The sequence below is a fragment of the Cervus canadensis genome, chromosome 9, assembly GCF_019320065.1.
Source record: "Cervus canadensis isolate Bull #8, Minnesota chromosome 9, ASM1932006v1, whole genome shotgun sequence".
In the NCBI taxonomy this organism is placed as follows: domain Eukaryota; kingdom Metazoa; phylum Chordata; class Mammalia; order Artiodactyla; family Cervidae; genus Cervus; species Cervus canadensis.
Window position 1 is genome coordinate 63614066 of NC_057394.1, and position 26660 is coordinate 63640725.

At 41.7% G+C, this 26660-nt stretch overlaps 2 protein-coding genes across 4 annotated transcripts in view; one reads left to right on the top strand and one right to left on the bottom strand.

The window, feature by feature from the left end:
* NUFIP1 (nuclear FMR1 interacting protein 1) overlaps positions 1 to 10087 on the bottom strand; it is a 31407-nt gene extending 21320 nt beyond the window's left edge. Inside the window, exons 1-5 of the mRNA XM_043477826.1 lie at positions 9622 to 10087; positions 8544 to 8626; positions 6993 to 7091; positions 6363 to 6425; positions 5596 to 5672 (exon numbers count right to left, since the gene is read on the bottom strand). Coding sequence (XP_043333761.1) covers positions 5596 to 5672; positions 6363 to 6425; positions 6993 to 7091; positions 8544 to 8626; positions 9622 to 10027 — 728 coding nt within the window. The 5' untranslated portion in view covers positions 10028 to 10087. The remainder of the gene's footprint in view (positions 1 to 5595; positions 5673 to 6362; positions 6426 to 6992; positions 7092 to 8543; positions 8627 to 9621) is intronic.
* Positions 10088 to 10135: 48 nt separating this feature from the next.
* The window catches only part of GPALPP1 (GPALPP motifs containing 1), a 32091-nt gene continuing 15566 nt past the window's right edge, over positions 10136 to 26660 (top strand). The window contains exons 1-5 of one of the 3 annotated variants that reach the window (XM_043477829.1): positions 10136 to 10337; positions 17797 to 17929; positions 18947 to 19051; positions 22420 to 22525; positions 25954 to 26085. In XM_043477829.1, the coding sequence (XP_043333764.1) occupies positions 10250 to 10337; positions 17797 to 17929; positions 18947 to 19051; positions 22420 to 22525; positions 25954 to 26085 (564 nt within the window). In that variant the 5' untranslated portion in view covers positions 10136 to 10249. Of the gene's footprint in view, positions 10338 to 10389; positions 10617 to 17796; positions 17930 to 18946; positions 19052 to 22419; positions 22526 to 25950; positions 26086 to 26660 lie in introns of those variants that run through there. The other 2 variants (XM_043477828.1, XM_043477830.1) reach the window with 2 other exon arrangements.

The window sequence follows — 26660 nt, forward strand, 5'->3', positions numbered from 1 at the left end:
AGGTAGATTCTTTACCACTAGCACCACTTCAGTTCAGTCGCTCAGTCGCATCCGACTCTGCGACCCCATGAACCACAGCACGCCAGGCCTCCCTGTCCATCACCAAATCCCGGAGTTCACCCAAACTCATGTCCATTAAGTCAGTGATGCCATCCAACCATCTTATCCTCTGTCGTCCCCTTCTCCTCCCGCCCTCAATCTTTCCCAGCATCAGGGTCTTTTCAAAAGTCAGCTCTTCGCATCAGGTGGCCAAAGGATCGGCGTTTCAGCTTCTGCATCAGTCCTTCCAATGAACACCCAGGACTGATCTCTTTTAGGATGGACTGGTTGGATCTCCTTGCAGTCCAAGGGACTCTCAAGAGTCTTCTCCAACACCACAGTTCAAAAGCATCAATTCTTCTGCGCTCAGCTTTCTTCATAGTCCAACTCTCACATCCATACATGACTACTGGAAAAACCACAGCTTTGACTAGACGGACCTTTGTTAACAAAGCAGTGTCTCTGCTTTTTGATACGCTGTCTAGGTTGGTCATAACTTTCCTTGCAAGGAGTAAGCATCTTTTAATTTCATGGCTACAATCACCATCGGCAGTGATTTTGGAGCCCCAAAAAATAAAGTCAGCCACTGCTTCCACATCTATTTGCCATGAAGTGATGAGACAGGATGCCATGATCTTAGTTTTCTTGGGAAGCCCCAAATACTGAATGTTTACCTCTAATTTCAAACTAAACTCTTGTCAGGAAGTTATTTAAAGCTATAAAGTATATCAACATAAATTCAAAGGTGGCTGAGACTTCTATTAGCAAACCAAACTGGTCTTCCACCAGGGACTTTATATAAATACACACTACCTAAGCTAGTTCACATGTTACTATTCCTTAAGTCTCTCCAGCCAGTGGAATTTTTTCCTTTAAAGCACGTGCTGCACAAAAGCCACAAGGTGGCAGAGCTGACGTTCACATGAGGAAAGCCACTGCAGAAAGGAACGCGTTCAAATACAGATCAGCTTGGCTTGTCTCAGTGATGACCTGTCCTGTGAGATGAGCGTTTACTGTTCAAAACCACGGCAGTTTAAGTACCACTAATTATATTAATTCCAACTATCATTACTAATCAGATCAACACTGCCCAATTTCTTTAACAATGATATACAATTATAACATAAATTAAAAATATGAATCTCAGTACAATTTCTCCAACCGCTTACTTTGAAGTACCAAAACAGAATTACACCCACAATAAAAATATATTCCAATCTCATTTACATGTATCAACATTTATGTTGTTATTGTTCAGTTGCTAAGTCATGTCCAACTCTTAGCAGCAGACCAGGCTTCTTTCCAGGCCTTCACTATCTCCCTGAATTTGCCAAGATTCGCGTCCACTGAGTCGGTAATGCTATCTAACCATCTCATCCTCTGCTGCCCTTTTCTCCTTTTGCCTTACAATCTTTCCCAGCATTAACATTTATAACCATCCCTTATATCTATGCCACCATGGGATATAAACAGTCACATAAACTGTGGGTATTAACATTTCTAAAGATTGTAATTTTTTTTTAAAGACTCATAAGCAAAAAAGTTCATCAACAGGACCAGAATAAGGGGCATCTACACCAAATAGGCAGAGGGGATACCATATTCAAAGTAGGACAAGATATTCCTCTAGACGGGTGAGGAAAAATATTCCCCCAAATTTAGGCTGGCAGGACTTCAGCTGGACTAAAGCAGTGAGCAGAACTTCAAGGCTGGAAAAGGTAAGATTTTCTAGAAGCAGCAGCATGATCAAAACTGAAGCTAAAACTTCAAAGAACCCGCTTGGGATATGATAAAAGGAAAAAACAAGTCTGGCTGGGACAGAGTTCTGTAAGCAAGCAACGTGCGGTTAATCAGAAAAGACAAGACGTATGAAGCCCACCTCATACGCCTCTCACTGTCAATTCCAAGGCATTCTGTTTTCACTGGCATATGAGTTGGCTAAAATAAAATCAGCTTAACAAATTTATTTTTATATTTTGTTCTACATAGTCACCTATATAACTAAGAAATACATGCATATTAGCATCTAATTTTGCATGAAAAAAAAAACAGCAAACGCAAAGAGAATAACCTAACCTTGCTGGTCAAGTCAATTCCTTAAGTGTGATAACACTGCTGAATATTCACCTGCAGAGCACCTTAAGCTGTGTGGTTTTCTTCAACACTGAGCAACTGAGGCAGAGCTGAGGCTCTTGCCGGTGGGTGTGATGAAGGGCAACGGCATGAGGGAGCTGAGCTGCTGAGAGGGGTGGAAGGGATTTCAACTCGGCGGGAGGCCAAGATGCAAGAGCGGTGAGGAGAAAAGAAGGTAAAGGGGGTAAGAGATGAGAGGTCTCAGGTCATCCAGGACTGGTGCCTTTCCCAGAGGTAGAAGGGACAGGGAGAGAGCTGGGTGGAACAGAAGTTAGGCCCAAAGAGGAGTAAGCCCAACTCTGGGACCTCTGGGGCAGAAAGCCCAGAAGATCAGATCCATGGTGCGACCGTGAAAGTAAGTGGCAGAAACTGCATGGAGATGAACGGCCGTGGAAACTGGAAGGTAAAGAGGTGCCGGATGAACTCTACAGTAAACTGTGAGTCCCAAAAAGTCAGTGGAATTCAAAGTATACACACTTCCGGTGGAACTGCAACCCCAATGGCCAAGACAATGGCAATCCCTCTTGTTAAGAATCATGCGGAAGGGTGTGAGAGCTGCAGAAAGCTGTGGAGACAGAGGGTGGGCAACCCCAAGAAGGGCCAAGCAGCAATCGTCTGGAATCCACATCAAGGCGGCCCTGTGTGTCCCAAAACCAGTCACTCTGGGGGTTTGTTTTATTTGACCTTTCCACAGCAATCTGCACTGACCTCCACATTTCCTGTCTTGAAATCCTCCCCTCTCCTGGCTTCCACAACAGGTCCCATTCTGAGTTTTCTTCTACTTCTCGGGCTCTCGCTCAGCAGGCTTGGTTTCACTCCCTGTCACACTATCTTCCCTCTCTCTGTAGTGGAGCAGAAAGGGAAGATAGCGTGACACGGAGTAAAACCAACCAGTTTTCATATAAACTGAGAAAACTGGACCCACTGTTCAATTTCTACTCTGTAGCTGTTTGACTCTCCCACAATCCTCCACTCCACCCTCCTTTTCAGCGTCTAAGGAGGAGGCCCTCATCTAGTCTGGAAGAGTGGGGTGTTCCTTGACAAAGCGAGGTTGAGTGGAACCTGGGCCTGATTGGGAACTTAGTTCCTAAAGTCTTCTGAATTCATGGTTTCGTGATTTTCAAATGTCTCTCTCTAGCCAATCTGGTCTGAGTCACAATGCCTACACAGCATCTTCAAATAGGTGTCTTGGAATTTCCTCATACTCAGTGATGTCTCAGAGCAACACCCCCATACCCCATCTTCTTCCAAGGTCCCTGTCTCAGTCACAGGCGCCACCTCATCCCAGCAACTTGGACGTCTCCTCCAAACCTCCTTCCTCCTCACCTCACATTCACTCAGTTACCAAACAATGCCTGTCTTCATCTCCCACGTGTTCTCCATCCACCTCCTTCTCTCTGTCCCGACAACTGCCATCTCTCAAAGGCTGCTATCGCCTCTCACCAAGGCCCATGCCAACCTGTCTGAGTACTAGTCCCTGCCCCCCCCTTATTTCTTCCCAACTAGGTCGAAGTTCAACTCAACGTCCCTTCATCAAGGAACACCCCACTCCCCCCGACTAGATGACGTCCTTCCTCTTGTATGCAGAGGAGGAAGGTGGAGTGGGGGATTTGGGGAGAGTATAACAGCTACAGAGTTTAATAATGGGTCCAACTTTCTCAGCTTACATAATGACTTAATTTAAACAACTGCTAGAGATAAAAGAACCAAAGATGGCAAGTCAGCGACTCATTTCAGACCTTCCCTATCGCCTTAAGTGAACGCAAAACTTGAGAGATTAAACAGCTTACACAGTTAACGTCTTAGTTGCTTTATGTGTAGTGTAGTGTGTTGGTTGCTCAGTCATGTCCGACTCTTTGCGACCCCATGGACTGTAACCCAGCAGGCTCCTCTGTCCATGGGATTTTCCAGGCAAGAATACTGGAGTGGGTTACCATTTCCTTCTCCAGGGGATCTTCCCAACCGAGGAATCAATCTTGGGTCTCCTGCATTGCACGCAGATTCTTTACTCTCTGAGACATCAGGGAAGCTGGGAGTTGCTTCATAATCATTGCCAACTAGTAACTATTGTCATTCTCCTCAAAAAATCAAACATCTATCAACACAACACTGGCTAGCACCACTGAGCCGCAACAACTTCTGACTGACCAGAGTCAGAGGAAAGTCAGTGGGAGAAAGTCAGTGGGGAAAAACTTTTGCAGATAGGACATTTCTGATCCATCTAACAGGATACCATCATCACCAGGGCCTCAAAAACTAAGTGTCAGGAAATGGAGCTAAGTCTTCCTGTTTGATTATTCCTCTGTGCAAAGTAATTTTTCAGTATATGTGCTGCTGAAGTAAGCACTCCTCCGTGCAAAATAATGAGAAAAAGATACAACCAACAGATAAAGAACAAACAAGTAAAACAAACTAAAACCAAAAAAACTGAATGAAGTGGAATCACAAGGAGAAAAACATTATACCTGTAAAGAAGCCACCTAGAAGAGATAAGGCGCTTTACACGCACTGCTTCAAATTCTTCACTAAGTCAAATCATGGCACGGTCCCAACTCCTTTGATTTCCAAGTCTGACTATGCCACGGCTAAGGCTTCTTATCAATGCCAAGACTGGTTCCTTTCATGTGAAGTTGAAGTTAGTTGCTCAGTAGAGTCCGAGTCTTTGTGAACCCATGGCTGTAGCCCACCAGGCTCCTCTGTCTATAGAATTCTCCAGACGGGAAGCCTGGAGTGGGTAGCTTTTCCCTTCTCCAGGGGATCTTCCTGACCCAAGGACTGAATCTGGGTCTCCTGCGTTGCAGGCAGATTCTTTACCATCTGAGCCACCAGATTCTCCCCATACTGCACCATGATCACGTCACTGTACTCCCTCTGCCTAGCATGCTGCAAGCATTCAACAACTTTTTAAAAAATAATCAAAACAATAAACATAGCAAAGTATTAAACTTTTTTTTTTTAACATAGCACCACCCATCACTGCCTTGTATTGAACATCAAACTGAGGGGGCACACAGCGGCTCCCCTCAAAGAGCAAAGTCCCATTATGACATCAGTTATTTATCAAGAGTTCCTATTAGGTCTACCAAAAGCTACATTTAACAATAGCCTCATATAATACAGTTGACAGTCCCATTTCCTAGCAGCAAGATTATAAGGGAATGCAATGAATCAAAACTACAATAATAAAAATTGTGTGATTATCATACATCAAGTAACAACACTCTCAAAGTCACTGTAAACCAATTCTGAAGAACAACAACAAAAGTTAGGACTGGCCATTTTGAGCTGAACATCTGCAATGCTATAAAAGACCAAATTTCCTTTTTCAAATTGTCCTTAGGGCCAGATGGTCTTTATTTTGAAGTACTCAGACCTGCCAGGGTAAAAGAAAGTTGCTGCACAAGTTCTGAACTCTTTACTCACTTTCTTCTTTCTTCCCTCCATCTTGCAATCTCCTCTGGAGTGTCTAACTTGATTTTCTTCATACCAGGAGCATGCATCTAAGGGGAAAAGGCCTGGTGAATATCAGAAAGCATACTGTATGCTTTTGACTAAATCTGAAGAATTATAGGGGATAATGAAGATGCTGTACCCAACAGTACATTTACTAGGAGAGAGAATTTTAAAACTAAGCAAGCAAAAAAAAAAAAAAAAAAACCTAAGCAAGCAGGTTTTATCTATGGATTTATTTTATGACTTTTCCTTTAAAGGAAAGTCCCTTTTCCCTTTTTCATATCTTTAGTGCTATTGATTAAAAAGAAAAGCAAGCCATGGTATAATCTCAGTTATAAAGCAAATGTAATCAATTTCTTGAGTAATATTAGATATTCATATGACTGACCGACCAACTATAGTTGAGGGAATTAGCTAGAGAAATGATGAGTACACAAAACAATCTGAAACAGCACAGTTTAGTAAAAAAGCATGGAATTTGCAGCTAAGAAACCCAAGTGCAAGAATAAGTTCTGAGGCCCTAGGCAAATCATTTTATAAATCTGTTAAACAGGGCCAAGATTTATCTAGTCCACAGTGGATGATGAGGATGAAGTTGAATAATGGATTATAAAAATGCCTTACCAAGTACAAAGGCTCATGAATGTTGCTTATTATTAGGCTATGTAGATAAAGTGTTATGAAGATAACAGATCAATAAAATAAAAAGAGCGTGTATGAAAAAAAAAACAACTTACATTCCTCCAATGGAACTGGACAATCTTCTCATGTGCACTAAAAGAGCAATCTACCTCGGGGCACTGTAAGAAGTTTGTTTTTTTTTTTAAAAAAAAAGACTCAATTCAACATTTCCCATAAAAAATGTACCCTTCTACTATACAGACAGACATATTCTGGCATTATTACCTAGTATCCTGTCTATGTGGTGTTATCCGTGAAAACTTACAACAATAGCAAGACAAAATTCACTCCAAAACCAAGTTGCACTCTAAAAGTATATAGCACAGTAATACATAGCATTCACTTCTCCATTTGAGTGAACGCAGGACATCAGCAATGTTGTAAAATGTTCTTATTTCCTCAAGTCGAGCATGACTCCCACAAACTGAAGAGCACTTACCCAACTAAGAACTTCCTAACGTTTTTCCTTCTCAACAGCTGCCAGACCTCCCTTCGCCTCTGCCATCCTACCAACTCCTGAAGCGGAGGCATCCCACCCTCAAACTGCAAATCCCAGGGTTACTGTCTCAACTTGCCTTCAAACAACATTTCTAGGATAACTCTAAACTTTTACAGGAAGAAAGCTCAGAATTCCTACCAAATACACCCATTTTGCTAAATAAAATCAGGATAACCAAAAAACCTACTTTTGTATGTTCGGACATATGTTTATCATACTTTTCTTGATTTTTAAAACCACGATCACAGGTATCACAAAAATAGTGAAAAACGGGTTCCTTTCTTTTCTGCAAATAAAAATGAAGAAGCATTAGGCTTTGGGTGAGAACTCAATCAGCAGTAAAAATATGCAGGTTTTGATTTTTCATATACTCTTACACGTGGGAGAAACTTCTGAATATATTTCTAATGAAGGGGTGATTCTGTTTCTTCAACACATACATTAGGAAAAGCCAGGTTTGTTAAAAAAAAAAAAAAATTTAAGACTTCCCTGGTGGTCCAGCAGTTAAGATTCTGCGCTTCCAATGTGGTGGGCAAGGTCTGATGCCTAGTCAGGGCTACCCAGGTGGCTTAGAGGTAGAGAATCTGCCTGACAATACAGGAGATGCAAGAGATGAAGGTTTGATCCCTGAGTCAGGAAGACCCACAGGAGGAAGAAATGGCAACCCACTCCTCGTTTCTTGCCTGGGAAATCCCATGGACAGAGGGGCCCGGTGGGCTACAGTCCATCGGGTCACAGAGTCAGACATGACTGAGTGACTAAGCAGGCACGCCAGGGAACTAAGATCCCACATGCCACAAGGCATGGCCAAAAAAAAAATTTAATCTGAATAGAGTTAATATAAACCATGAATAGATTTCAAATTGGTAATCTAATTAAAATGCAGTAGAGCATATGTCAAAATAACCTAAAAATAAATATTTGTAAACACAGCATTTCTTCCTTTAGGATAAATAAAAGAGTGTGTGTGTGTGTGTATATAAAACTACTAAATGAGAGAAAATAACTAGGTAAATATTAGTTATTTTCTTATTCCCAATTTATTATTTTTATGTTTAAACATAAAACAAAAAAGATTATTACAATGATAAGACTATATAGGAAGTAGACTCCAATTGTTCAATGTTGAGATTATGTTATTAGATATATTACATATTCACAGTATTTTGTAAATATCAGCAACACAGTTTTGATACCAAAATGAAGGGTAGTAATTTCATTATGTAGATCTTATTCAATTTATTCTAATGACATTATTTATACATCTTAAAAGTCGAAAGACCAGACTGTTAAGCTACATCAGAATAAAGGAAATCTATTTTAAGGCTCAGTTTCTGAATATAATCAAGGGTTGAAAACACACAAAAACTTTTCATTTCATCCTTCCCCTCCCAATCTGCTAGTAAAATAAATATATATATTATGTATAAGTATATATCTTTTACTTCATTGAAATTCAATAACATTTACATTTATCTGTAATCATAACTGCCCATATTTACTCCTGATACTGTATGTAAATAGATTGATTGTTTTCTTTTTCTACAGTTTCTCCATTTTTTCACAAGAAGATTTTGCTTGAAGTTTTTACTTACAGCCAAGACCCTTAAAGATTCTTTTATAGCAAAGCTACGGTGTGTCAACGATGAATGCAAAACAGAGACAGTTACGACAGATGAGATATGAAGCAGTGACATAGGGACCAAAGTGTCACATTTTAGAACATCTTTAAAAATACCTTTTTTTTCTGTTTTCTTCTGGGAGAGCCACTGAAGTCATTGACCCTTGTATCATGCTTTCGTGGAAAATAAGTATGTTTAACTGGAAAACAAAAAGATCCATAAATGTTAAAAACTGTACGATTATTTAATATTTTGCTAGAGCACGTCATAAATACTTGAGTTACAATAGTGGCAGCTCGCTAGAATCCTCCTGCAATGCCGGAGACCCAGGTTTGATCCCTGGGTCAGGAAGATCCCCTGGAGAAGGGAATGGCAACCCAATTCAGAACTCTTGCCTGGAGAATTCCAGGGACAGAGGACCCTGTCAGGCTACAATCCATGGGGTTACAAAGAGTCCGACAGGACTGAGCGACTTTCACTTTCACCCTTTCTAGGAAGAATAGTGATTCACACACAGTTCCTGCCTCAAGGCCTCTGCACTTACGAGTCTCTCTTGCCTGCATGGCTAAGCCCCAGACATATGCACTGCAAGAGACTCGGGTTCCATCCCTGCATGGGGAAGATCCCCTGGAGAAGGAAATGGCAAACCAGTCCAGTATTCATGCCTGGGGAATCCCATGGACAGATGAGCATGGGGGGCTACAGTTCATGGCGCCGCAGAGAGTCAGACATGACTTAGCTACTAAACAGTAACAACTGATCCCTCACCTCTCTTAAGTCTCTGCTTCAATGTGACCTTACTCATGACTGACACTGACATTTAAAACTGTGACTCTGCTTTCTCTCTCCACAGCACTCACTGCCTTCTAATAGGCACCGCTTTATTTTGTTCATTGTCTCTGTCAGCTTACACCAGGAGATGTCAAGCCCTAAGATAAGGATTTCTGAATGTTTTGCTCACTGCTGTATCCTCACGTCCTGGCTCATAGTTGGAATCAACCAAATAACTGCTGAACTAAATGAACAAGTCGGGAAATCGTTAACTGTGGAACAAACTGTGAGACATTAACGACCAAACTCCAAGAGAGCAAGGCAGTATCAGAAGAAGAGAGGAGAAGAAGGGTGGAAGAGGAGGAGGAAGTAGGGATGGAAAAGAAAGATAAGGGGTGGTACGGAAAGGCGTTAACAACCTACCTGGAGTGCTGTGGGGCTGCTGATGCCAAGGAAAACTACCAGGGGACTGCGTCCAGTACCGTGACGCTGACGCCTGGAAATTCCAGGAAGGCTGGCCGTTGAGTTGAGGCTGAGAATCGAGGGGGGACTGGGCGTCAAAGGGGGGCTGCGCCCCGGGAAGAATGTGGGCGTCGAAGGGGGGAGGTGCCCCGGGGAAAGTGCGGGCTTCCGCGCGGGGCTGTGCCTCTAAGGCAGGCTCGGACCCTGCTGCGGGAAGCGACGAAGGCGGCGGCGGCGGCGGCATCGCCCACAGCATCCAGTTGTTCGGCCGCGAGGCTCGGTCGCGTAGAGGCCCCAGCGTGGGTGTCAGCTCGGGGGCTGGGAACCACCCGGCGGGAGGCACGGCATCACCAACCGGCTCGCCCATCGCCACCCGCCTGGTAGTCAACCCGGCGTGCGAGTGCGCAGCAAGCCTTAGGCGTCACTTCCGTTACCGCCAATAGCAAAGATCAACCAATCACAAGCTGAAATGTCATCGGCCGGCGCCGGAAGAGCTTCCCTCGCGTTCGGCGCCTCGCGGGCTGCCCGTCGTGGAGTTCTGACTCGGCTTGGAGACACTTGTGTACGCCTGCAGTGTCTGACCCCGCGGATGGCGAGGGATCTGATTGGGCCGGCCCTGCCGCCCGGCTTCAAGGCCGGCGGGTCGGCGGAGGACGAGGAGCGGGACTCCAGCCCCGGTAAGCGGCGGCGAGTTACCCGCCCGCCGGCCCCTCCCGCCCAGTCTCTGTCCTGGCCCTGGTCCCGACGCCTGGGAGGGCGGACGCCTGGCGAGTGGGCGCGGCCGGGTCCGAAGTAACTCTCCTTCCCAAGCGGAGTCCTAGGGGCTGCAGAAACTAGCTTTGGCCTGTAACCATTATCACAATGAAGTATACGCACTTAGCGCTTAATGGACTGCACCCTCAGCTAAACCGTCGATACGCATGTCAGTCCTTTAACCCTCCTGGCCACTGCGTAAGGTAACTATTCTTCGGTGATACGGATGGGGACACTGAGACTCGGGCTGTTGCCCATGCCGCATCGCTCGTTAAGTGGAAGAGCCCTATTTAGAGCGAAGCCCGTGCTCCGAACCTCTGTGCTGTCTTGCCTTCTGACGTACAATGAATACCCTTGGATCTTGCAGAATCTTTGCCCTCAAGTCCCCGGCCAGCCTTCCTGCCCCTCTCATCCTGTCATTTCATCTGACACACAGTTCAGCGCTCAAACTTGTCCGAGTGTCTGCGCAGTTCTTCAGTTCCCTAGGCTCCTTCGGGCTTTGCCCTGCCCTTTTTGACATACCTGACAAACTCATACCTCATCCTTTGAGCCCTAACTTCAACGTCAGCTCAGTGAAGCCTTTCCAAACTGTCTCGCCCTCCTTTCTACCCATGGGGGTTTTTTTTTGTTTTGTTTTTTTCCTACTTAAATACAACAGGTATTTAATACACTTTTGAAATAATTTGTTGATATAGCTGTCTCCACCCATTGCTCAGTAATCTTCTAGTCTTAACACACAACTAGTACCTCGTATTTGCCAAAGAAAAAGATTCTCGGAGCCCTCCCTGAGCATCCATCTCCTTTCATGTTTGTTCTGATTTGTAGCCTGGGGTTGACTGAAGTTAGAAAACAGTAAAGCTGAAGGAATAACCCTCCCATTTCTGAATCTAATTTGCACTCTTGACTACCCAGAGGCCATGTTTCCACCCAGAGATTTTTTTCCAGATCTTGGTTTCTCTGTGGTTTTTAAAAAGTTACGTGTTTATTTTAGCAAGGAAAGTTCCCTTCAACAATGATTGAAGAAAAGTGGAGTTAACCCAATTTTTTATTTAGCACACAGGTTTGAGATGGACCAAATTAATTTTATTTGAATACTCTGGATAACTGAATGTTGGGAAATGTCACCTGAGATCATGTTTAAAAACTGGGGTGAAAATGTTTTCTCCAGACAAGTCCCAACATCCAGATACTGCTTTGTGGAAGTTGAGTGGAACCTGGGCCTTTCTTACTCTGACTTTATTCTCTTCATCTGCAGTGACCTTCATACCACTCATCTTAGCTACACTTGCAGTCACACACCGGACCTTATTCCATTTCTGAAAAGTTTTTTGGGAAGGGAGGGAGGCACCTCATAGCTTGTGGGATCTTATTTCCACGAACAGGAATTGAACCTAGGCCGTCCACAGTGAGACCATGGATTCGGAGTCCTAACCACTGGACCGCCAGGGATTTTCCACATCTCTGAAAACTTAAATTCAGTCTCATTCTCAGCCAGAACCCCTTATTCATACATCATTCTTCCTTGGTTACTCTCGTTGTTCAGTTGCTAAGTTGTGTCCGACTCTTGACTGTGACAAGGTTGCAAAAACTGTGGAACTCAACACTCTTTCAGGAAGAGAAGGAGAAAGCAAGAGGGGCTATCTGGGAACCACAGGTTACCTACAGGATGGTCAAATTGTTGTATTAGCTATTGAGTTACATCTATATCTGGCAAAGGTGTGGATAAGGCGGAGAAGGAAGGGTGGATCAGTGGTAGTTGTTGTTCAGTCGCTAAGTTGTGTCCGACTCTTTGTGACGCCATGGACTGCTGCATGCCAGGCTCCCCTGTCCTCCACTATCACCCAGGGTTTGCTCAAATTCACGTCCATTGAGTCAGTGATTCTATCTAACCATCTCATCCTCTGCTGCCCTTTTCTTTTGCCGTCGATCTTTCCCAGCTTCAGGGTCTTCTCCAGTGAGTCGGCTCTTTGCATCAGGTGGCCAAAGGATTGGAGCTTCGGCTTCAGCATCGGTCCTTCCAGTGAATGTTCAGGGTTGATTTCCTTTAGGATGGACTGGTTTGATTGCCTTGCTGTCCACAGGACTCTTAAGGGTCTTCTCCAGCACCACAGTTGGAAAGCATCAGTTTTTCAGTGCTCAGTTGTCTTCATGGTCCAACTCTCACGTCCACAAATGACTACTGGAAGAACCATAGCTTGACTGTACAGACCTTTGTCAGCAAAGTGATGTCTCTGCTTTTTAATTTGCTTGGTTACTCTCATCACAGTTTTTTTTAATCTTTGGTTTTAGTCTCATTGAGCCTCTCTGCCTCAGTCCTAATGGACCTCCTTCCTTTTATTGTTTCTGTCCCTGCTCAACTTAGCCTCTGTGGTCTATCCATTCATCCGTTCTCTTGTCAGTATCTTCCACTGCCTTTTCCCATCCAGTAATTCTATAAATCCATCTGACAAAAATTCCACCCTGGATCAGTCAAGACGTTCACCCCTAGTGAACCACACCCAGGCTTCCACATGCTGCTAGATGAAACCTCACCCCTCCACAGGCTATTGCTGCTGCTGACCATAATCTCCTCCCTGGCTGGGTCAGCTCTGCCCTGCTATCCTGTGATGTTTTCCCACACTGCTGTCCACCCCAGTGATCAACTTTAACTTTTTAAAGCCTACTCTTTCTTCTTTAGCCTCTCTCTCCATCACAGAAAAAGTAGATGCCATCTTAAAAAACTTCCTCACTTTTCTGGTACTTTGCCTAAAAACTCTCACCAATTTCACTGTGAAAGTAAACAACCCACCAGTTGTCTCTCAGCACCTTTTTTTAAATCGCTTTTTCTATTTATTTATTTTTGGATGCACTGGGTCTTCGTTGCGGCTTGCGGGCTTTCTCTAGCTGTGACAAGCCGGACCTGCTCTAGTTGCGGTGCGTGGGCTTCTCCCTGCGGCGGCGTCTCTCGTTGTGGAGCACCGGCTTTCTGGCACACAAGCTTCAGCAGTCGCTGCTCATGGACTCAGTCGTTGTGGCTCATGGCCTCTAGAGTACGGGCTCTGGAGCTCTGGTACACAGGCTTAGTTACCTGGCGGCATGTGGGATCTTCCCAGACCAGAGATGGAACCCAGGTCCCCTGCATTGGCAGGCGGATTCTTAACCACTGAGTCACTAAGGAAGTCCCTCTCAGCAACTTGTTGCTAAATTCAAGGCACTCTTTTCAGTCCTGACCTTGCTTGACCTCACAGCAACATCCCCCTCCCCACTCCCACTCCCATGGTCCCTCCTTCTCTCCTCTCTTGGCTCCAGCCACTCTGAGCACATTTCTAGATGCATCAGACCCTTCGGCTTGCAGTTCATCGCAGGTGCTTTTCCCTCTGCGTGGGCCACGTTTGCCCCAACCCACACTCCCTTTGCCCAGCTAATTCAGTCTCGTCTTTTGGCCTCAGCCCACCCATCGCTCTTTCTAGGCAGCTTTCTCTGATGTCACTACCTACTCCCATCAAAAGACACTTGGATGCTCTTTATTGATATTTCCATGACTTAAACCTGTCACAGGATCAGCAAGCTTTTCCTGGACCAGACAGTAAATATTTTAGACTTTGCCCATCAACAGGCAAAATCAAGATTATTGTGAAAGTCTGTATGAAACAAAAGAGAAAACATTTCCACAAATTTTTTTTAAGTCTCATTGAATTTGTTGCAATATAGCTTCTGTTTCATGTTTTGGTTTTTTGGCTGAGAGGCACGTGGGGTCTTCGCTCCTTGGCCAGGAACCAAACCAGCACCCCCTTCATCGGAAGGTGTAGTCTTTACCTTGGGACCACTAGGCAAGTCCCTAAGTTTTTATTGTTGAAATTGAAAACATAATATGAGTATAATTCTTTTGTAATATAAACATACTTGTGAGAAGAATGGAATTGCTTTAGAGGGAATAACATTTTACTTAATTGGGGTTCAGAGTCAGTGTTTCCTGTTATAATCAATTGCTGATCTGTAAAGAGGTCTGATGTGATATATACTGAGTACTTCTTTTTGTGTCAGCATAATTCTATCTGATAGGTACTACAAGGGGAACATAATGGAATGTATAAGGCATAATCTGTATTCTTATGGAAGTTGTAATCTATTGGTAAAATTACTACTGCAGTGGGAGAGCTGCCTTAATAACACGCATCACTACTCTAGGAGTGAGATGGAATTGTTCATTACAAGCACCTAAAACAGTATTTTAAGACATTTTCTATAGTTCTGAAGAATGATACCTATAAAAAAGTGAAGCCAGGCATATCCTCAATTTTATTAGAAAGTCTGTAATGGGGCTTATATTGTACTAACTTATGTTTTCAATATTCTTTTTTTAAAGTATTACCATATCTTAGTATTATTTTATTGTGTAGTAATTATTTCTTTTGACATAACCCAAATGAAAAATAAATAATGCTATATTCTGAATATTACTTTTCTACATTATTTTTCCTGGGGTCATTTTTTTAAAAAATAAGGCCTGACATTCTTCTCAGAGGAGTTTTGTCTTCATCTGTTTATTCCCGTCTTTAAACATATCCCATGTGTTTCTTTAAAAATTCAAGGCAGATTTATCCCTTAGTTGTAATACAGGACATGTTTAACCCATTTAACCTTTTAACCATTTGAACTTTACAAAAGAATATTAAAACCTCATCTTGATTGGAACAAACCCAGAATTAGCCAGTAGTATCAAATTGACAAATTACATCGATAACACCCATATTTAAGAAAAGGAAGGAGCAAAAGAGAAAAAAAATAAAGGAAAAAAGAAAAAACTTCCCTCCTTAATATTTAGAAACAAGAAGATGGAAAGAACCAATCATGGGAATGAAATGTAATCTCTTAATCTCTTTTATGGGATTCCCTGGTGGCTCAGAAGGTAAAGCGTCTACCTGCAATGTGGGGGACCCAGGTTCGATCCCTGGGTCAGGAAGACCCCCTGGAGAAGGAAATGGCAGCCCACTCCAGTACTGTTGCCTGGAAAATCCCATGGACGGAGGAGCTTTTGGTAGGCTACAGTCCACGGGGTTGCACAGAGTCAGACACGACTGAGCAACTTCACTTTAACTTTTAACTTTAATCTCTTTCATGTTAAACTATGACTCCCTAGAATTTTGAAGAAAGGGTTATTTGTAGAAGGTGGTGTTCTCCCCTTCTTGCTATATTCTAAAAGATGCTTTCTCTGGGATTGGTACTACATACAGAGATAAACCAGAAATCAGTAAAGGCACTATTCATCACAATCAGAAGTCATATGTAATCTCCATTTGTGGTTGAGGAATATTTATATACTAAGACATTAACTATTCTGCAATCTTAAACAGCAGTGGGAGACAGGAGTTCTGTCCCTTAATTCTTAATGTTTTCCTCCTTTTGCTGCTTGATTATTCTTTTCTAGGCATGCTGTGTTACAAGTTTAGCATTTTTTTCTAAAAGTCCTTCCTTTATTTAATGATATATAGAAAAAAATGCATCCAATTTGTTGAGACAGGGACTTCCCTGGCAGTCCAGCGGTTAAGACTCCACACTCCCACTGCTGGGGGCATGGGTTCAATCCCAGGTAGGAGAGCTGAGATCTCACATGTGGTGCAGCACGGCCAGAAATCAGTCAATCTTATTTAAAAGGAAAAAGGGAGGGCGTGACATGGGAAGGTTAAGTAACATTCAAACCACACAGCTAATAAGCAGCTGAGCTGGAATTCATGGCTGGAGTCTGACCCCAAAGCATACATTGTAACTAACCCCTTTATACCATCCCTTTTGTCTTGTCACTTTGCTTAACTTTGCTTTAGCTACACAGGCCTTTTTGTCCCTCAAGCACTTCAAGCTTGCTCTTTCCATAGGACCTTTGCAGCAGGGATTCCCCCATCTAGAATGTTCTTCCCTCAGATTGTTCCATGGCCACTGTCATTTAAGTCTCTGTACAAACGTCTTCTCAGGGGTACCTTCCCTGACCTCTGTCTTTAGAATTATCCTCCCACACGTTCACAGTCACCTTTTTAATTTATTTTCTAAGTTATGCCTCTGGAAGTATTTACTCAATAAATATTTGTTGAATGTTGACCCTTTGTTGAATGTTGTTTGGTGTAGTGGTTAAGAAGTTCATATCATAACTCCTCTGTTTAGTTGTGTGAAATTGGGCGAGATACTATCTCTTTACCTCAGTTTCCTTGTCTGCGAGATGGAAGTCATACTACTGTCCTAATAAGGTTGTTGTCAGAATTAAATAGGTAAATGCACAGAAGTCTCTTAAGTTTTTGTTGCTGTTAATATTGAGGGAATAGCATACCTGGAAAGCTCTTTGGAAAATCATATTTCCAGGTCCTCCGCCAGGCCAACTGAGTCAAAATCTCTGGGGTAAGGGCCCAGGAATCTTTTTTTAAAAAATATTTTGGTGAATTTATTAAACATCCAGGCTTGAGTTTTGGCATCACTGCTTAGAATTGACATAGACAGTTTTATGTGTGTGACATCATGCAATGATAATTTTTGCTGAGCCATTAAGTAAGAGCAGTTGGCTCTGTTAGTGGGCCCAGAAGACCATCATCCCTCCCTCAGCATCCCCACCCCAGTGCAGCCTCATTCTCTTTTCTGAGCCTCTGTCAGGAAGGAGCAGAATTTAGAGTGTCTGCTTTTGTCTCTGCTTGGAAATCATCTTGAACAGAAAACTAACTGAGAAGTATGGTAATGCTCGTAAAGATTTTTTTTTAAGTGGTGATTCTTAGTCAGCAACCAGAATGGATAATTTTGATTTTTAACATAATAGAGTATGAAATGGCAGATTTGTTGTTTAGTTAACTCTGTGATGTATTATCTACCATATGCTGTCTGTTAGTAAAAAAGAAATCATGAAGCCATTTTGGCAGTTGCACCAACCAAAATTACAACCAATGCAAAAACTGTAAGATATCAGGGAACTTACTGTTGCTATATTTATAAGTTCGGGTTTTAAAGTTTTTGTGAATCTCATAGTTAACGCTGTGTAAGACATGATCTCTGCCTTCCTGGAGTTGGAAAGACTAAACCACTATACTCAGAACAAGAGCAAAGGAGATTAAAGTCTGTAATAAATGGTAGCCCGCCAGTGCTGTCAATTTGGGAAAATAAAGTGTGAAATGTCAGCTCAGGCAGCGGTCCCCAGCCTTTCTGGCCCCAGGGACCCATTTCGGGGAAGACAGTTTTTCCACAGATGGAGTAGGGGGTGGTTTTGGAGTGATCTCAGGCACATTGCATTTATTGTGCACTTGATTATTATTATATGTGCCCCACCTCAGATCATCAGGCATTAGATCCTGAAGGTTGAGGACCCCTGAGCTAAGAGATTCACTGAAACAGTTGTGACTACTTATGACAAACACAAGACATCTTTTTCAGTTGCAGGACCGGCTCTGCCCCCTAATTATAAAAGCAGTAGTTCAGAGTCATCAGACAGCGACGAGGACAGTAGTTCTTTGTCCGAAGAAGGAAATCAAGAATCTGAAGAAGACGATACTGGTCCACCGGCACGGTCAGTCCGTTATTACGTTAAATGGTAAACCACGCTCCGAATCTGGTACATATTGGTTCGAGTAGATAGCTGGTAAGGGGCTTCCCTGTGGCACAGATGGTAAAGAATCTGCCTGCAGTGAAGGAGACCCGGGTTCAATCCCAGGGTCAGGAACATACCCTGGAGAAGGAAACGGCAACCCATTCCAGTATTCTTGCCTGGAGAATCCCATGAACAGAGGAGCCTGGTGGGCTACTGTCCATGGAGTCGTGAAAGAATCAGACCCAACTGAGCAACTAACACTTTCCCAAGAAGCTATCATAACCTGCATTTATACAGCACAAGAAGAAATCACTTCATATTTCATTTCCTCATGAACTATACCTTTTACAGAAAAATGTATCTTGGTAGTATATAGCTCCAGAGATATCTAGAATTTCAATAAACGTCTTTTATAAAGAACCTTTCCATAAGGTATTATTGAAGTGATTAAATATTATGAGTAAACCATACATCTTCTTTTAAAACTTATGTGTGCAGTGTGTGCTTTTTAAGTAAATGAAGAATTCCCTCTGATCTAGCCTTACTCACCCAAGGCCCATGTAGATAAGAAATCAAATCTTTATTAAGGGATAGCAAGGGTTTTTTTTAATGCATTTTAATGACTAAGGGACAAAAATAGCAACCCTCACGAAAGTGAATTTAAAAGCCAATGTCATAAACTCTTTGCTTAAAAATATCTAGCAAGTAGAATATTTGAAACTTCACTGGTTAGAGTCTTTATCAACACATAAAATACAGAAAATTGATACATCACTGCTGTAGAGAAGTAACCAGTCTCTATTTTGACCTCAAGTGAATTCCCAGGAAAGATTAGTATAAGATCTGTGGTACCTTTTCTTTTTTGCTTGGCAAGATAGATTTATTGTTTCAGAATTTATACAACTAGTTGAAGTTATTATGCCTTTAAAAATTAAAAATTTCCCTATGAAAAAACTTCTGACATACATGCATAAAATTACACTACTATGTTTTCAGAAAACCGAGGAGAAATCAAGATGATGACGACGATGATGATGATGAAGGGTTTTTTGGGCCAGCTCTTCCTCCCGGATTTAAAAAGCAAGATGATTCTCCTCCACGGTAAGAATGTGTACCCTTTCAGGCCAGTCTTTTCTCGTGTCTATTAATTCATTAAAGAGTTGTCTGAAATTGTTTTTTTGTTTGTTTTGTTTTTTACTTTTATTTTTTTGGCTGCGTTGGGTTTTAGTCACGACATGTATGATCTAGTTCCCTGACACAGGATCGAACTTGGGCCACCTGCATTGTGAGCTCAGAGTCTTAACCACTGGACCACCAGGGAAGTCCCTGAAATTATTTTTTAACTTATATAACATTTGAAATAAACTTGAAGTGAAAAAAATTTTTAAATCCACATAAGAAAAATAAATTATTTACATGTTTATGACACTTAACAATTCATGAAAAACACTCACGTGACTTATTTGATACAACAGCATTCTGTGATAGGCTGGGTGAAACATGACCCTTTTCCCTTTTTTTTAAAAAAACAAAGTTTCACATATAGCCAATGACTAGAATCCTGGTAATTGATCTTTTTTTTTTCTTTCTTTCTTTCTTTTTTTGGCTGCACCACTTGACATATGAGATCCTAGTTCCCCAACCAGGGATCTAATTCAGATATCTCCTTAATTATTTATTGAAAGAACAGGCAAATCCCTATGTACCAAATTACACAGTTAACTGAACCTCAAATGTGTCATCCATGGATTAAGATAGCAACACACCCCTTACAGAATTGTCATGGTGATTGAGATGTCGTGTCTGTATACATATATAAACGTGTGACTCTTCTATAGTGCCTAGCGCAGAATAAACATATAGTAAATATTGTCTTCTCGAAATTATAAAATTTTTAAATGCTGAATATGAAATTGCACACCAAATTGTTTATAATCCATAACAGTATATCCCAATGTGCAAGAACAAGTAGGAAAGGCTGTTGTACGTTTTATGTTCAGAGGTTGTAATCACAATTGTCAGCTTCTAATTTTCATATAACTTTCTGGAAGTAACTGCCTCTGACTACAACTCAAAAAAACACTTTTTGTTGTGAATATAAAATAGTCTTTGTAATGGTGTCTGCAGATAAAAGGGTGCTTATTATTAAGAAAAAGAAATAAGAAGGCTGGGCAGTCCATGGCTGTTTTTGTATGGCCCCCAAGCTAAGAATGATCATTGGGGGGCCATTAAAATGAAAAGACAAATATGCAGCAGAGACCAAACGTGGCCCTCAGAACCTAACATCCGCCTGGCGTTTTACGGGAAACGTGCTGACTGCTGGGATATAACATGCCTTTCAAGAAAATAGTTATTAGAGGCAGAGCAGTTTCTTGAGAATTCTATCTTGACGATAATAAAATATATCTTTGAAATAAACAGGTGGTAGGATATATTGGAAGGAAAACCTTCCATGAGCCTGTAGCATGCCGTGGTTATGTTCCTTTACTATATTTTAAGATTGTATGTGTTAGTAATTTTAACCTCACAAAATTCCCTGAGGCCAGAGAATTGAGCTGTACTTGCATTTGTAGATCTTCTAAAAGCTCAGAAAAAACTCTTATATCACTTCCTTATACTTTATAAACGACAACTGATTTGATCTCTCTTAATAGCACACTTCTGCATTTTTCATACGTACAGTTGTTTCGGTTCATAGCAGCTTTATGAACCCAGACAAGAGGTAACCAAGTGGCCAGGATCAGAACCCAGGCCTTGTGACTCTGGTACTGTTTTTGCCCTGCCGGGAAACCTGTGTGTAAAACTCTGGTTGGACAGTGCCGCCTGGGAAATTCAGCTTAGGACATTCCTGCCATCTTGGTTGGTTCCACTCACACAGGGCCATCTCTTGAAAAAGGCAAAGATAGAATGGAGAAACTTAATAGTATGAAAGAGAGTAGAAAGTAGCATTCCTCTTTTTGTTTTTTCCACACAAAAAGCACTTTCTCTTTCGAAGACCTAGAATTTCAGCAAGTTTTCTCTTTTGAACAGAAGTTAGTTGCCTCAGACTGTGGCAGTAGGGCAACTTGAAAGAAAATGAACTTTGCCATCAGATAGACCGGGGTTCAAACTCCAGCTCTGGGGACTTCCTGGCAGTCCAGTGGTTAAGCCTCCATGCTTCCAGCGCAGGGGATACAGGTCTGACCCCTGGTTGGGGAACTGAGATCCCATATGCCGTGCAGCGTGGCCCAAAAGAAAACCAAACAAAGCGAAAGCTCCAGCTCTGCCACTTCCTAGTGTGTGTTGTCCTTGGGCATCCTTTGGCTTGGGTAGAAAATGGAGCAACTTATCCCAAACAGGTTTTTTTTTTTTTTTTTTTTTTTTGAGGGAAACAGAAAAATACACTCTCTGGTTGAAATGAGGTTAGCATACTACCTTTTCCTTTCTCTCTGGGTCTCAGATGAACTATTTTCTTTGTTACACATTTCCGCATCATAATTGGGTTGTTAGTGAGGACAAAATATTGGTTTTTATACTGCCTTGACGCATGTAACCATAAGTAAATTACTAACAGCTGTTGTTCGCATTTGCTACATATGTCCTTAAGATTCCATTTGTACCTAAGTAGTTCTGACTGTAATTAAAATGCCACTAAGGTATTTTTCAGTGGACAGTGAATATCAAAACTGAAAGCCAAGGCACAAGATAAAAAGATCTTCACAGGCTTTAGTCCATAATAAGGATTCTTTTTTTGTCATTATTTTTATTTACCTAGTTCTTTTAGGAAGTGGGTTTATACCGCTGCCACAAAGAATGAGAATTACTGGTTTAGCATCTAATCATTAACTAATAAATAGAAAATTAAAGTGCAGAAATTAAATTTTTTTATGATACTCGGTGAAAAAATGCTAGGTTTGTTGTTCAGTGGCTCAGTCGTGTCTGACTCTTTGCGACCCCAGGGATGCAGCATGCCAGGCTTCTCTGTCCATCACCGATCCCGGAGCTTGCTCAAACTCATATCCATCAAGTCAGTGATGCCATCCAACCATCTCGTCCTCTGTCTCTCTCTTCTCCTCCTGCCTTCTATCTTTCCTAGCATCAGGGTCTTTTCCAATGAGTCAACTCTTCGCATGAGGTGGCCAAAGTACTGGAGTTTCAGCTTCAGCATCAGTCCTTCCAATGAACACCCAGGACTGATCTCCTTTAGGATGGACTGGTTGGATCTCCTTGCAGCCCAAGGGACTCTCAAGAGTCTTCTCCAACACCACAGTTCAAAAGCATCAATTCGTCAGCTCTCAACCTTCTTTATGCTTCAACTCTCACATCCATACATGAATACTAAGTTACAGAGTAAAAATAGTACACTGAATAAGATTCTCATTTTCCACATTTGTTATTATTATCTGGCTTTTTATTATTTGTGTGAGCTTTTACTGAAAAGTAAAAGTCAACTGAAAGCTGACTTTTTAAAGGTACGTTTTATTTTTCAGGCCTATGATAGGTCCTGCTCTACCACCTGGTTTTCTTAAATCTACACAGAAAAGTGACAAAAGCAGAAGTGATCCAGGACAAGTGTCATCATATTTCAACTCTGAGGTTTGGGGATTTTTCTATTAAAGAACAAGATGTAAGAAACCAAGACCTTACATAGTAATAACTATAATCATTTGACTCAACTGTAATGTAAGATGTGTCATAGTCATACTAATTTAGGATTACAGCATAGGGAGACAAAATCAAAAGCTTTCACAGACCTGAGATTCTGTTAGGAAAATAACAAGGCAGTCATGAGTTGACAGGGTGTGATCTATTCATGCTTCTCATCCTTGAAAGGAAGCTTTTAAGTCCTGGAAAGTAGAATACGGTGAACAGTTTAAAGAATTGTTGTGATTTGATGCAAAAGAGAGCAAGCTGAGAAATGTTTAAATAGTGAAATGATTATTATAAAATATTGAAATTAACTTTGTCCCACCCAGTTCTGGTACCATTATTTAACAGGGTCACTCGTGGGTACATGATGTTTTGAAAAGAAAGAGCAGGTGATTCTAGAATCAAGGAGGAAGTCTATTTTCTTTATTAGAGGGCTGGTCCTTAACAATAGCTGAGATTCGAAGAATATAATTTATAATGCATTTTCTCCATATATGGATACTATTTTCAGCTTCTCCAAAGCCTTATGAAATAATTATGATCTGTATCTTAGAGATGCTAAAAGCCAGAGACATTGGATAACTTACTCCAAATAGCACAGTTTCTACTTAGTAAAGCTAAAACTCAGAACCCAGTTCTTAGGACTTTCTATCACTGTTCAGCCTGCTGTTCTGCTGTGCTTTCCTATATGTGAATTCATAGACTCTTGTGCATCTCCACTGAGAATTCATCAGTTCCACAGAGGTTGTTACTGAAAGAAATATAATTCGGTGGTTAAGCTCATGAACTCCAGCATTTACTCATTCTTTCAATGAATGATATAGAATACCTACAAATGATTATAGAACACCTAAGTGTGTCAGGCACTTAGTCACAGAAATCAATCTGACAACAAATTCTGTTCCCACCTTCCAGAACGTCCAGAATCCAGCCACTTCTGCTGCCACCCTGACTCAAGCCAGCATCCTATTTCACTTGTGTTATTGTTGGTCTTCATGTCTTAGCCCTTGTTGCTACCTCTTCTCAACACAGCAGCTAGAGTGGCCCAGATAAAGTCAGATCATGTCAGTCACGCTCAAAACTAATTTGCTGCTCCCCTCTCTGCATAAAAGCCAGAGTCCTTACAGGGCCCTGTACAGTCTGTCTTCCATTAACTCCCTGGTTTCTTCTTACTTCGATCTGACCACACTGGGCTTCTTGCTCCTTAAATATGCCAGGCAGGCTGCTACCCCTGAGCCTTGATACCTGCTGTCCACATCTCCCCCAGATATTTATGTGGCTGGCTTGCCACCAGCTACAGCACTTTTAGCTGCTAATAACAGAAAGTCCAACTCACAGTGAAGCTTAGTCTCACCTTCCTAGTTAGGAAATGGGTTGTTTGTTTAACTTCCTGAATGATCTATAATCTGTATTCCCAAATTAAGGAAAATGTGTTTCATACCTAAGATGAGGTCTAGAGATAGGGTCATTCCACGGTTGGTTAACTTAATAGCCTCACGAGCTCACCCAGGACCCCAGTTTTGTATGTCTTCTCTGTCACTTGCAGTATGTTAATTCCTCTCAGGCTGACCCCTTCCTTATACCAGGAAGCCTGCCAGAGTCCTAAGATTCACATGCAGGTGGCAGTGTCCAGACACAGGAATGAACGCTATCTTGTTCCCCTTTTTAGGGGGAGGGAAACCTCTCCAGGTTTCCCATAGACCTCTCCTCAGATTTCTGCGGCCCACGCTAAATCATATGCCCATGCTCAAGCCAATCAGTTGGGCAGGAGGAGTGAAACCAAAGTGATTGGTTTAGAATTATCAGCATTTTCCCCAGAAATTAGAGAAGGTTTTAGTTTCCTAAAAAGAGCATGATTCCAACCAGCATGAACAAAACACTGGGTTCTCTTAGCAATAGTTATTGGTTGGAGCTGTTACAGTCCCTACAAATTTCAGGCCTCTGCCTTTATAAAACTATCTCTTAGAAGGAAGTGTGTGCTCGCTTCGGCAGCACATATACTAAAATAGAAGGAAGTGTAAATATCATTAACTTATCCCATCATCCTAAATGTCAACACTCTATTGATATCACGTTTCTTGTAATTTTTAAAGTTTATTATATCTTTTACATCTGCTCGTTTTATGTCACCAAGTATTATGTTTGTAGGGGGCTATAAATATGTTTAAGATAATGTCTTTGCCATCAAAGAGCTTACTGTTGTCGAGAAAAGCTAAAACATTTAAAGTTAAATCATTAGCAGTTGAAATAAAGGAAATAATAGTCTGCTGGAGTATAAGTAGAAAAAATACTGGCTTTGATCTTAGAACATTTAAGTCTTAGGTACATGTTTTATAACCTCAGACAAGTTGTTTAATCTTTCCAAGTGTATTTCTCTAAACCTAGGTTTCCTCAAAAAGAAAACAGGAATAATAATGCTATTTCCCGGTTTTATTATGAGGTTCAAATGAGACAAAGTCCAGTTATTGAGAGAGAGAGAGTGTGTGGCTTAGAATCAGCCACAAGACAAGATGTAATTATCTAGTTATTTGTGCTGAGAACAATTGCTATAAAGGTTCAGAGAAGAAACCACAGAGAGTTACCATCGAGTGGTTAACAGGGAAAGTGTAAACAACACAGATTAAGTCGCCTGATCCTGGTAGTTGAAAAAATAAGAGGAAGAAACTACCTGTCACAGCTGGAGTACAAACATCTTATTGTTGTTCATCTTGTTGTTTATTTTATTCTCTCTCCTCGAGGTCAAGGACTATTTTAAACCCTAGTGTATATAGCATCTAACACAGAGTCTTACATGAAAGCCTTTATTAAAATGATTTACCAACAATAATTTGAATCCAATTTTTGCAGTAATACTGTATCCCTAGAGTAATTTGGGCACCAAATTCACTCGTTTGGGCCAGCCTTTTGGAAGGTATTGGACAGCATTTCTGTTCCAGTGGACTGTACTAAATCATGAAGGCTAATATAGCTTCCAAGAATGTCTTATTCATGTGTTTCTTCTTCCAAAGAGCTCTTTCTGTGCCAGGAAAGAAAATGGTTTCAACTCTGTCTTCCCTGACCACTTCCCTGGAGTATTATAGAGGAATTGTGAGGCCACATCTGTGTCCATCAGGAATAGAGCTGAAGTGAGTTAATGAGCTCTGCCGTGGACACAGGGGGCGAGGCGGGACAGACCTCACACCCTGGATTTGTGACCTCTGGTGCACTTGACGAAGGCACAGGAAAGGTGCTCAGTGATTAGCCAGTAACACAGTGCTTGCTCTTTCGTTCTGTTTCTAGGTTATCGGTCTCAGTTAAATTTTGAGTAATTTAGGATCATTTTCTATAATGTGTCGCTCCACTCTTGGTTTAAAGGTCCTGTCTTGTTTCAGAAGGAAACGGATAGCAGTGAGGAGGAAGACATTGTCGGGCCGATGCCTGCCAAAGGACCAGTTAACTCCAGTGTAACAGCAGAGTTTGAAAAGAGGGCCCAGAGAATGAAAGAAAAACTGACTAAAGGAGATGACGTAAGTTTCAAATACATAGTACACTTTACTCTGAGAAATCGACCAGATATATCAAAAATCTCAGTTTTGATAACAGACACTTAAAAAATGTCCTTTTTCATGTGTATGTATATAAAAATTTAGTCTCTAGGGTAACTCAGAAGCCATAAAAGGAGAAAACTGACAAATTTGCCCAATTAAAAATGATGGTATGGCAAAAGATAACATTAAGTCCAAAGAACGATAAATTAGATGAAAGTATTTATAACATATATGACAAGAAAAATCAGCCATCTATTAAATACTTTTCTCTTCAGTTCAGTTCAGTTGCTCAGTCGTGTTGGACTCTTTGCAACCCCATGGACTGCAGCACACGAGGTTGCCCTCTCCATCACCAACTCCCAGAGCTTGCTCAAACTCGTGTCCTTCAAGTCAGTGATGCCATCCAACCATCTCATCCTCTGTCATCCTTTTCTCCTTCTCCTCCGCCTTCAGCCTTTCCCAGCATCAGAGTCTTTTCCAAGGAGTCAATTCTTCACATCAGGCGGCCATAATATTGGAGCTTTAGCTTCAACATCAGTCCTTCCGATGAATAT